Consider the following 12,602-nt stretch of genomic DNA (forward strand, 5'->3'; position numbering starts at 1 on the left):
AACTCACATCATTCCTCATCTTTCAGGTTTCTTCCTGATTTGGGCTCTAACATAATTTTCAGTCTTTTTGCAAAAAAGCAAAAAACTTCACTGAAACTTGTCTCTTCCTCCTTTCGTAATCTCATCTCTTCATCAGTATGCTTCCGTTAAACCCCAAAGTTTCATATGGCTAAAAAGTCATAACTTCAGGGAATATGGGGGTTGGACTAGAACATGGGGCTGTAGGGTAATAGCTACAGCATTCCTTAGAATTTTCAAAACTGAGTGAAAATTTGGTTGTTGAACTCAACCATCTTTTTGTTAAGAGGTAATGAGTGAGCGAATGATAAGTTGCCTTCGGTTGTGGGGAAATGGTTGATAGGGGCAGCTTCCTCATTCTCAGAACTCTGATCAGGCTTTTAAAATTACTTGTGAAGGATGTGAGCTTTTATCTAAAACCCTAGCAAATTAAACACAGTCTTTGTAGGTGCAAACTCATTCGCATATGGTTCTGGTTCCTTTCTCTGTTCCACTTTAGACTCACTTATGTTAATTTGTACCTTTTGCTGTTTTAAATATTTGAATAAAACTTAATCTTTAAATATCTTTTAAATTATGCCATCCTAGTTTCAGGGCTTGCATGTGAAAGCTGATGTACCCAGTGGAGCAGGTGGGTGGAAGGAGCTGGTCCCTGACTCTCAGGGTGGCCCAGGGTCAGCAGGTACCCTCTTTCTCCTGTGCTTTGCCTCCAGCAGAGCTAATCTTTTCTTAAGTTCTAGAGTAAAGAGGTTTAGAGGCATGCACAGTAACACTTTGGCTTTCTGGTAAAGTGATATTGTGGATACTAGAATGTTCCAAAGAACCAAAATTTTAATCATTCATGTATTCAATCATTACGTTAAAAATAAACTAAGTACATCAATTCCGTATTTCTCTGCCTTCTTGGGGGAAAAAAGCATACTAAACACCAACTAATAATTTTGTTCTGTAGAAAACCATGGTTCTAAGTTGGTGCCAAATCTGGGAGTTGCCCTGCACTTTCTTTTATTAGGGGGTACATTTGGCGGGGGCATCTATGTTAGTAAAGGTGATGAGAAGAATATGCTGCTATATAAACTCCTGGCATGTAACACGGTCACCCTTTTCTGCAAGCTATTGGTCACAAATTAAAAGTGGTCTTTTCCAAGCGATTACCTTATTCTGTTTTGATGCACAAACAGGCCACAATCACTTCCTGGTCGGCCTGACTCTCCTTTGTCTTTCAAGAAATCTTTAGAGTAGGTACAACTTGCCATTTCAGGAATTTTAAAGACATTTTGAAAAACTCTTGTTCATAAGCCTACGGATTTTTTATTATTATTATTAGAGGCTGATGCTTTATAAGATAATTACTAGGCCACATTCCTCAAGCCCTTCTTTTTGGTAGATAACAGAATCCTGGCCTTAAGGAACTTTTAAAATAGCTCCTTTGTTCTCATGCTGTTGAGACTTCTGTGCCCGGCCGTGCCATGACAGGCTCCCTCTGGAGGTTACAGCATCTCCTGTGATGGTAGATAAGCCGCACGGCCCAGGGTGCCAGTGTCATCGTGGCAGGGAGCGCCTTAAGAGCACTCTCCCTCCCAAACCTTCGTCGTCAGTGTACGCTTTATAACTGTCTCACAACAGAATAATTTTGCTGGCTACAGCTCAGTGTTTTTGAAATGCAGATTTTAAAATTATGAATGTATTTTACATATATTAGTTTGTATCACTGCAGTGTTTAGTAAAATACAATGTTTTTTTAAAGGGAAAGACTGATGGAAATAGTTTCCATCACTGAGGCGACAGAATTTACCAATAGCTGGTTTTTCAGAGTTCTGTTCACATTTTTTAGCTCTTGCAGGATTTGCCGTCTTATCTTGCACACTTACACTCAGTGACTGACATCTGGGACCTGAGGTTGTCCAGCGTTGTAGATAGACACCAGCATTGTAGAACTCCTCAGGGCGTAGCCTCTGTTCAGAAGTGAATCCACTGAGAGGCGTCATTAATGGCTTGGCTCTTTGTTAGTTTTCTGTGGGTCTTATCTACCCTTTCTAAAGTTGTATCTCACTTTGAAATGTCAGTACATACACATCATGCAGAGTAAAGCAATCCAGGTTCTCAGTTGGCAATGAGTACACCATTGTTCAGCATCTTGAATAAAGAATTTTACCAACTTCGTTTTGGAACTTTGTTGAATAGTGTAGATTAGCTATCCCTCTACTAGTCCATCAGCATTTTCCATGTTCACCATTTGAGAATTGGGCTCACGTTTCTATTTTCCCTTTTAAGTTACTTTTTTTTTTTTTGAGGAAGATTAGCCCTGAGCTAACTGTTGCCAATCCTCCTCTTTTTCTGAGGAAGACTGGCCCAGAGCTAACATCTGTGCCCATCTTCCTCTACTTTGTATGTGGGATGCCTACCACAGCATGGCTTGCCATGCGGTGCCATGTGCACACCTGGGATCCGAACCAGCGAACCCCAGGCTGCCGAAGCGGAACATGCACATTTAACTGCTGCGCCACCAGGCCGGCCCCTACCTTTTTTTTTTTTAGATGCCTTCTGCCTTTTGTCTTTTTTTAGAAATCTAGACTGAAAGGGTGGCTTTTATACTGTATCTAGATCTATTTTGCTCCGTATAAGTCTCTACAGATTACAGAATCATGGCCTGCCCTATCCATGTAACTCGCAAGGAGCAGCACTAGAGAGGACACTGGTTAGGGTCTGAAGGTGCCTGTGTGATTCATTAGCTTGTAACCTCGGGGAGTCATGCCACGTTTCTAGGTCTGTTCTCACTCTCTTTCATTGCAGTCTGTTGGACTGCAGTGGTTCAGTTGTATGATTGCCAGCTCTTCCCTCTAAATTGGGTGTGCTTCCAGCGTTTTCTAATTCAAACACCTTGTGGCCCTGAGGGTGAGTGAAGTGAGTAGGACTTGCCATGCTTTTTCATAAAATTACTTTTCCCACGTGAGGGCACGTGGATGTGCACGCAAGCAGCAGCGTGATGGACCTGTTTGGTGGGTGCCCTGTACTTGGGATGGAGAACCTAAAGAAGAAATTAGGGAATCCTAGGATTGCATCCCTGTGATTCTGGAGGTTGGCTTGAAGATCTCCAGAGAAGGCTTAAAACTCTCTCTGTTGCTGCTCGCTTCTGCTGTTAAACTTCTCTCTCCCAGATTGCAGGCTTATTTCATCTTCGTTGGGCTCCTTTCATTTTCCAGTGTCACTGTTTGCTGTTTTCCGGAATCTCCTCTCCCAAACTAACCTATTACTTTTCCCTGTCACTCTTCCTTCTGCTTTCCTGCTGAGGGTTTAATGTTAGATGTTTGGAGGCTTGAACTCTCATTTCCAGAGAAAATTTCTTTTTCTTTTTAATTTTAACCATCACAGTTGACATAATGCTGGTTGTTTGAAGTTACAAGTCTTGCATCCATGTAACTGGTAATACTTCAGATAACATCTTTTATTAAAAAGAAAACCTTAACAGCAACATAATTGTCTTAGTGGCTACCCTCTTAAGAGTGAAAGGAAATGATTGGTTATTTTCCTTGTCTTATTTCTTTTCAGGTTTTGAATGAAGAATGTGATCAGAACTGGTACAAGGCAGAACTCAATGGGAAAGATGGCTTCATTCCCAAGAATTACATAGAAATGAAACCACATCCGTAAGTTGGGCTCACCTGGTCTCGCCTGCTTGTTTTTAAAATTAAGATCACTGGGGTGAATGTCATTCTGTTTTCTATCTTCCCAGGGAATTAACAAAGCATGTTGATTTTGCATGTTAATAATAGTATATAATGATAGTATAATAGTCAATAATAGTATATGTTTTAGATTAATAATAGTTGCTGGTAATCTTTAATGAAACGATTATTTCATTTAAAACAATAATTTATATACTATTATATAATAATAGTATGTGTTTAGATTGATAGCTGTCAGTGATCTTCAAATAATAAAACAACAGTTATCCAGGTCCGTAATTCTCTTTCTATGAAACCTTTGGGGCCAGGTGTTTTGTAATTCAGCATTTTTTTTTGAGTTTTAGAAAAGGCATTTGTCATATGGTTTTGTATTGATGTGTTTGATTGTCCTCTGGGGCTGTATCTTAATAATCTTTGTATCTCCAGATCACTGTCCTTGCCCTTACTTAGTGTTCCCATTTCAGAGAAAAGAAAGTTCTTTCCTACTCCAAGCTGCCGAGAGCAGTGAACTTCTTTCTTTCTTTTTTTTCCCCTAGAAACTCACCCCCTCCCCCTTGATAATGATATGTGAAATGATGGGACTCTGGAAGCCCTTCAGACCACTGTCCTCCCACCCTCACCCACCACTTCTTTCATTGGCCCTGCTCCTACCTCAAAAGCTGTCGTTTTTCATACCTTGTATGTCAGGGGGAACTGGGGTTTTCAGTGCTCAAACTAGAATGCGACTGAGACATGAGGCAGTGGTAGATTCCCGCTGTCTACTTGGTTTATCACAAAATGATAAATAAGCCTTGTAGATGACTTGGCCCGCCTGGAGTAGTAGTCGTTGTCTTTCCTCCTCCTCACTGCTCTGATGTGTACCTCTCATTTCTCTTCCCTCAAGTACTAGAGCGGAGATCTTAACCACACCTCATCTTACACAGAGTTTAATGTTGTAGAGCTCAAAAGGGCCTTTGAGATAGTCTAGTTCATTCCTTTTTACCCTATAAATTAGGAAAGCTTCTAGTATTTTTGTTTCAATGCCAGTAATTTATGAATATAATTCTCATTTATAAAAGACTCAGTGTGGAAAACTATAGAGCAATGTATGAGCTTCTCACCATACTCCTTTCAGAGGTGACTACCACTAGGAATTAAATGTGGACCAAATGCTACCTTGTGAACCAAATCTGTTCCAAAAAGATGATTTGCCTTCTATAAAACGAAACAAATGATTCAGGAGCTTCACCTTAAAACTATCTGTTGGATTCATGCCTTGGTCACTAAACTTGTACAGAGTTCTTATTATGTGACAGAGACTGTGCTAGGGGCTGGAAGCTTAGATCCTGTAGTTAAATTGTGGTATAATAAAATTCCCACGTAGTTAATATGAAACTCTCGGAAAGATCACATTTAGGAAGCCTTAACCGGGGGAGGGAAAGTTGGGTCACCCTGCAGTTTGGTAATGAGAAGATATGTATACGCAAGTTTCTGTAGTGAAGAAACTGGAAGGTCTTCAAGGAAACTTCTTTTTATTTCAAGAAGAACCAGGCACCTTAATGGCTCAGTAAATGTCTCATTGAATGATTTACAAGGTGGAAACCAGTCTGATTTGTAAAGTATATTTTTCTAGTTTTTGTTTGAAACTTGTACTGTATTGTATCTTTTTAACTATGAGTTCAATCTCCCCCCTCCTTAAAAAAAAAAAGATTTTAGATTCCTTGGAGAATTTACATCTTCTGCTTTTATATTCCATTATAACTTGTGCCTTGCTTCTCCATATGGTAGCTCAGTAAATACTTTTGAATTGATACTGAGATCCAAATTTTTGTACAAAGGCCTGGACCAAGTTGTTTATCATAATAAAAGCCAAAAGCATTAAATCTTCAAAGGTATATGTGGAAGAGATTCCTGGACCCCTGTCAGTGGATTGATAATGCCCCTCATTTGAGGTTCCTATAACATTAGCCTGGGAGTTAACACGCAGCTGTGCCCAGGTCGCTTACTGTAGGCACAAGTCGTGATAAACTCCGAAAGATGAGCTCGAGATTATTACAGATTTCCTGGGAAGTGTACTAAGCACAGCTTTGCATTCTTTTTTTTTTTTAAGTTATACTTTTTGGTGAGGAAGATTGGCCCTGAACTAACAGCTGTTGCCAATCTTCTTCCTTTTTTTTTCTCCCCAAAGCCCCAACACATAGTTGTATATCCTACTTGTAAGTCACTATAGTTCGTCTATGTGGGATGCCACCACAGCGTGGCCTGATGAGCGGAGTGTGGGTCCATGCCCAGGATCTGGCAAACCCCAGGCCGCCAAAGCAGAGTGTGCAAACTTAACCACTGAGCCACGGGGCCAACCCCAGCTTTGCATTCTTAGAGCCACTTAGTGTCAGTATTTGCTTTGGGGGCTGTGTGGGCTTTTCCTGAACCGCTTCATGAAATGTACTCAATGGGGAGAAGCATTGTGTAGTCGTTTCTGGGAGTGGGGGAGGCTCCTTCGTTCACACAGTGCATCCTCCCTTGGTCCCCCTAAACCAAATAATTTGTGCACATCTATTCCTTCAGTCTATCCTCAAAATGGATCCAAGGTTGGCTTAACTTCTTCTGTAAAGCCGCAAAGAATAGGCTTTGTGGGCCGTATGCAATCTTTGTCATACCACATATTCTTCTTTTGAATTTCTTAAAACAGCTTTTAAAAATTTTTAAACAGATTGTGGACCATAAAACACTGGGCAGATTTAGGTCGAAAGCCATAATTTGCCAACTCCAGCACTATATCCAATGATAACAAAATCAACTTAAGTTCCTTTTCATTTCCATATTTCTAAGCTGATAGGGAATTCAGAACATCATGCTGAAATTTTTATTTTAAATAAAATGCCTGTGACTCTAAATCCTTATTTTTCTTCAGATTGTTTCAGGTGACATAGGCTTTTTGAATCCCACTGAGAAAATACAGGAAAGGCCACCTCTCTTAGAAAGTTGTAGTTACTGATTTGATTAATTGGTTAGCTTTTTAGGAAAGGTCGTTCTCATGCCTGATCCTCTTTCCCCACAATAAAGAACTTTGGAATAATAATTGATCGAGAAGCATCCAGTACAGGCTCCATGGTGTTGTTCTTCACAGACTCTGGCTGAAAGTCAGGCAGTGTTCATCCAGTCTGGGTTCTGAAAAAGGAAACCGTATTACTAAAAAAGACCATGACCTGTACCTATGTGGTGATTGGCCTTACAGGCATGTTTCATGTTATGGGACTGCTCTGTGCCTGGGTATTTGTGAGTACAGGGTCAATGTTGATTTCATAGCTGTGGGAGAGCACAGAGTACCAGCGCACCCCTCCCTGTCTCCTCCCTCCCATCCTCTCCCCCAACCTTTAGTTTTTGTTAGGGAGGAAAAGGGAAGTTTAAAATGGAATATGACCTACTATAGCATTTGAGTTAACAAATTAAACACAGACTATGAAATGATTGTTGGCATTAGCGTTGCAACGTGAGTTGTATATACCAGGAGGTGGATCTAAATATGTGGTTTTCACATTAAATGCATATGAATGGGAGCCCATGCGACGTAGTGAAGAATTAAATTGGAAAATAAGCCACCTCCTCCCATTAGCTTTCTCCCTTGCTGTTTGTATTGTAGTATATAAACCCATCTTTTTAAAGATTTTTGAAATTTCAACCATAGCCATGTAGTTACACCGAAATATCACCATTCAAAGGAAGCTAATCAAATTTATCAATAGTATAAAGTGCTATGGAAATGTAGGGTAGTGGTATTTAAATGTTTTAACAAAGTGGTAGCTGTTCCTCATACTGTGTGGTATCTCTTGTGCTGTGGGACATCCTTGAGAGAGAGAGGGAATGTGAATGAGTGTGTGTGTGTTTAGTAAAAATGGGAGCACATACAAAAGAAATCTTTCTTTAATAAGTTGGTCTCCAACTAGTTTTCTATTTTTCAGTCTAGGTGCTTATTGTAACAGGATTTGTTTCATTTTGTAAAAATTCCAATTAGAGTACTTTCCTTCACTATAGGTTTTTTTTTAATTGAAAATAAAATTGAGTTAATTTTAAGCTGGGAGCCAGAAAACAGTCCTACCGTATCTGTATATTTGTGCACCGTAAGAGAAGATCTAACAACATGCACACGTGACCGCCAACAATTGCTGCCTCTGGGGAGTTTGAAGGAAGAGGCTTGGGCTGCTTGCCTTTTTTTTTTTCCTGAGGAATATTCACCCTGAGCTAACGTCTATTGCCACTCTTCCTCTTTTTTTCTTTTTTATGTGAGCTGGCACCACAGCATGGCTGCCAACAACTGGGATCCGAACCCAGGCAAGCCACGCTCAACCGCTAGGCCACTGGGGCTGGCCCAAGTGTGGCTTTTTATTTTTACTTCAGGCACATCTTGGCTATTGTAGTTTATATTCATTACATATAGCTTTGAAGAGGGGGAAAGAAAATGCCTGCCTGGTGGGAAGATCTTGGGGATTTAGGAGGAGAGTGTGGCTGTTGAGTAGCTTCACCCCACCCCAGTCAAATGCCCACTGCATGTAAGTGCATTATAAACTTGAAAGCCCCAGAGATTCAAATAGAAAACATTTAAATGGTCTCAGTACTGTTAGCTGTCCTTTCACAGTTGGAGATCATTCTGTTGTGTTAATGCGTGCTCTCTCTTGTGTGGCCTGGCTTGCAGGCCCTGGAGGACTCACTCTTGAGTTATCTGTAGAAGCAGGAAGATAGATGGTGCCAGCCCCTCCACAGCTTGGCAGTATAGTCTGCAAAATCAGAAAGACACAAGTAGGTAGATTTCAGAGTGTTGCAGGGTTACCTGTGGCAACTTCTGAATGTCTCCTTCCTAGCAGCTCACATATTTCTGTCTGAATTTTAGTATAGTGATTATTTTAGAGACATCTTGCACTGTAGTTTCTTATAAGATAGATACATAAATTAGATTTATAACTTTAAGGGACTGTTAGGTACCTTTGTCACTGTAGTTTGCATATTTACTGAATGTTAGTTACCAGGTAAGGAGTCTGATGAAGCAGATAGGTCTTTATTAGCTGTAAGTCATGTTGTAGCTTTTTAAAAATAATAAAAACACATTAAGGCAACTTTGAAAACACAACATTGTTTTCACAGTTCATCCATCCGAATTAAAACTGGTTTTCATGTGAAATAGGCAGCTGTGACTTGAAGCCTTTTGAGAGTGTTCTCTTCCTCTTCCTCCTGGTAAGCCACAGGCCAGTTGCTCCCACAGTTTTCTGTGAATTCACCCACTTTTTCTTGTGGCCAGGGTGAATTAGCATTGAGAACAGAATCTGTAACTTGCTCCAAATGAAAAATCAAATTTTGCAGCTAGCTTCCTCTGCATAGGGTAAATTATGATGTTCCTAATGGTTCCTGAAAGCTAAACTCTGAGCAGTGACAGCAGAGAGAGGCTTTAAGAGAAATGCCAACCGTGGTGACTAGCAGATCTGCTCTCTCACAGCCTGACAGTCTTCCCTGTGGGTTGTTATAAGAAGTAGCCCTGTCTCCAGCTTCTGGGCCTTTCAACTTTCCTGCCCCCATTCCCTCACTCCCACCGTAGCAAAGCTGCAGCCGTATCAGACGGTTGCAAGAAGGGGCTGTGTCCCGTGTTTCAAATCAGTAGGCTTGGGCTTTCCCCTGTGCCTTGCTGGTGAGTCCGTAGGGAGCCCAGTGGGCTTTGGCCTGGAGGCCTATTTTTAAGTGTCTTCCTCTGTAGAAAGAGTGGCCCACAGTCGTACCTTATGAGTCATTTTTTGGAGAGTGGGGTAGGGTGAAGTCGTTTGAAGGGGGATGGTCCGTCTCTCAGGGGAGGACCTGACCGAACAGCGTGATTGGGCATGTTGAGACTGGAGGGTAAAGCAAGAGGCCCCTTCCTCTGGCAAGGAGTGTTCTGTTACTCACATTTCGGAGGCTGGATATCCCGTTTCTATGTGGGGAAGCAGATGTTGACTGGCTTGCCTTCCTTCCTTAGGTGGTTTTTTGGCAAAATCCCCAGAGCCAAGGCAGAAGAAATGCTTAGCAAACAGCGGCATGATGGGGCCTTTCTTATCCGAGAGAGTGAGAGTGCTCCTGGGGATTTCTCCCTCTCTGTCAAGTAAGTATTTCCTGCTTTGGTTGCCTGGAATCCTGTCTCCAACTGATCTGAGTTGTTAAGCCATAGGCCGGGTGTCTGGCTACACTCACCAGTGATTGCAAACTGGTAGAGGTTTAGCCTAAACAGTATTTTACAAATCAGAAAATTTTACATTAAAATTCTAATTTCTGGCTCCTTTTAAAAATGAGTCTAGCAGCCCTGGGTTCAGATTCCCATGTGGAAACAGTCTTTAGTTGCTGAGCAGCAGCTGCTCTTCAGACAGCATGTGCTTCCCACTTTTCCCTAATCCCCACCACTCCATAGTGTTTGCCATGCAGCTCTTTCCTCATCTGAGCACCCTTGCCATCTGTGGGATTCCTGCACTCTCGTTAAGGACATCGCCATTTCAGCTGCCTTTTTGCACACCTTTACCAGATATCTAGCTTAAATCTACCTGCACCATCTTAGGTCTCTTACATTAACTTTAAAAAGTTACCACAAGGGTTTTTTGCTTTCCCGAGTGGTAAATTTAAATGTGGGAGGGAGCAGGGAATGGGCAAGACAGGGAGTTTTAGCACCCAGGGAATCTTGAATATAAACTGGAACTTTGAGGATTCTAAGCAAATCTCTCCCCATCTGTGACATAAGGATTTTGAATCAAATTGTCATTCCCATATGTGTTTTGACTCAGTCCTTTTCTAGTTAATATACTATCACAAGAACACCTCCCCTAGGGCTCTTAACAAATCACTTCATCCTGCATATGACAAAGGAGTGATTAGGTTACAAACTCAGATCACTTCTATTATACAGATTACGTTGGTTGTTTTTAAGTGAAGGCTATAAGACAATTTATTTGCCATTTGCAAATGATGTGAAGATTTTTCGGTTTCAAAAATCAACCGAATATCTTGTTTCACTTTAGGACCAAAAGTGTAGGTTTTTGAAATGTAGATTTAAATTTAGAATCTTTGTGTTCTTTTTCTCAATGAAGATAGGGGAGGTGGTTTTAGGTGATATTTACAACGCTTTACAGATGTGTTTCCAGTATGGTTAGTTTTTAGTCCCAACATGAAAAAGTCAAACTGGATTTGATTATCAGTTTTCTTCTTCTAACAGTGAGGTTTTTTTTCGGTAGACTTTTTAGAGCAGTTTTAGGTTCACAGCAAATTGAGTGGAAGGTACAGAGATTTCCTATGTACCCCCTTACTCCCACATGCATAGGAACAGTGGCTTTTTGATGTGCTTGATGAAACACATGCAAATGAGGACCTGACAGAAAGCATCTTGAGGTGGAAGTATCTTGAGACTTCTCATTAACTTGTATTTCATCGTCTGTTTTCCTTACGTTTTATACTGACCCAAATATAAATGGGTGAGGAATACAAGCAATTAATCATTGGATGGTGGCCAAAACCACCGCGGCAGTTAGTGTTCACTCGGGGCCTTGTCTGATTGCCTCGACTAATCGCTGAGCATGCTCATGCAGCAGCTGCCAGGACGCTCCGAAGCCATTCTGTTTTATCAAATAAAAACCTTAAAGAGTTTATGTATTTATTGTTTTAGAAATAAAATTTGAGATAGATGTCATTACCACCTTTAACAACACAAACACCTTCACAAAGGACGTTCAAGAATCTTGTCTCTGAGATGTTCTCTAGTTTCATGATGTTGTGGAAACACTGCAGTGGTTAACACCTCACTGTCAGGGACTCCGTCTCCCTTTCAGAAAGCGGCTGCATTGCACGGTGGTGGGACTGGGCTTCTGTGGGGCCAGAAGTGTCGTTTGAATCTGTTCTTCCTCATAAAGCTTTCTCGCCATCTGCCCTTTTTCTCCCGTGAAATAGCAGTACTGTTCTTAAACACTTGGTGTATCATGCTCAGTGGCTTCCTCAAAGCTCAGTGCTGCCACCTGCTGGGTTGTTTTTAAGAAGTGTTTTGTTTCTTTATGCTGTAAGACTGTTGGGAGGAGAGACTGTCGTTCACTCGTTCAGCTGCTCTTCACAGTGTGATGGTGTGGACGCTGAGGACTGAGCAGTGAGCAGGACAGGCAGAGCCTTCGTTGGGCTAGTGTTCTAGCCAGACAGCTCTGTGCTAGTGGCCCTTACCACTCATCAGGCTCTTGCTGTTTTTGCCAGCCACTAGACAAGGGAGCTTTTCCCTTTTGGTGCCTGGGCCTCTTTTATTTATTGTCCCAGTATGTTCTTTTGATCTGAGACCTTTTTCCCCTGAATAGAAGTAAAATCCCTGAATGGAAAATGTGACTTTAAACTGTTCCCAGTTACAGGAGAATTGTTGAAAGTATATCCATTAGTCCACCTCTTCTCACTTTATTCCCTATCCTACATTTTGTAGTCTTTAAATGGGGATTAGGAGGTACAAACTTCCAGTTATAAAATAAATAAGTCCTGGAGATGTAATGTACAGAATAGGGAATATAGTCGGTAATATTGTAATAACTTTGTATGGTGACAGATTGTAGCTAGACTTATTGTGGTGATCACTTCGTCATGGATGTAAATACCGAATCACTATAATAGACACCTGAAACTAAGTTATTATATGTCAATTATGCTTCAGTTAAAAGCATTTCACCTAAGTTTTGTTTTGTTTTCTTGAAAAGTTAAGTCAGTCACACTCCTTGCCTTAAATAAGGCTCTGTTTCATTTGGGGCAGTGCAGGGCACATAGAGGCATGCCCTAGGTTAGGGCATTCTCTTTTTATTCACAGACATCTTCAGAATTGGACACACTGGTGGAGGGGGTTTCCCTGTCTGGTGAGGATTCTTCATGTTGTCGCTGGTGGTCATCAGGCCCAGCGGA

At 41.2% G+C, this 12,602-nt stretch overlaps 1 protein-coding gene across 2 annotated transcripts in view; it reads left to right on the plus strand.

The window, feature by feature from the left end:
* The window catches only part of GRB2 (growth factor receptor bound protein 2), a 62,136-nt gene that overhangs the window by 46,165 nt on the left and 3,369 nt on the right, over positions 1 to 12,602 (plus strand). For both annotated transcript variants that reach the window (XM_070561497.1, XM_070561498.1), the window contains exons 3-4: positions 3,568 to 3,665; positions 9,679 to 9,801. In XM_070561497.1, coding sequence (XP_070417598.1) covers positions 3,568 to 3,665; positions 9,679 to 9,801 — 221 coding nt within the window. The remainder of the gene's footprint in view (positions 1 to 3,567; positions 3,666 to 9,678; positions 9,802 to 12,602) is intronic.

This window comes from Equus przewalskii, chromosome 10 (genome assembly GCF_037783145.1).
Source record: "Equus przewalskii isolate Varuska chromosome 10, EquPr2, whole genome shotgun sequence".
Lineage (NCBI taxonomy): Eukaryota > Metazoa > Chordata > Mammalia > Perissodactyla > Equidae > Equus > Equus przewalskii.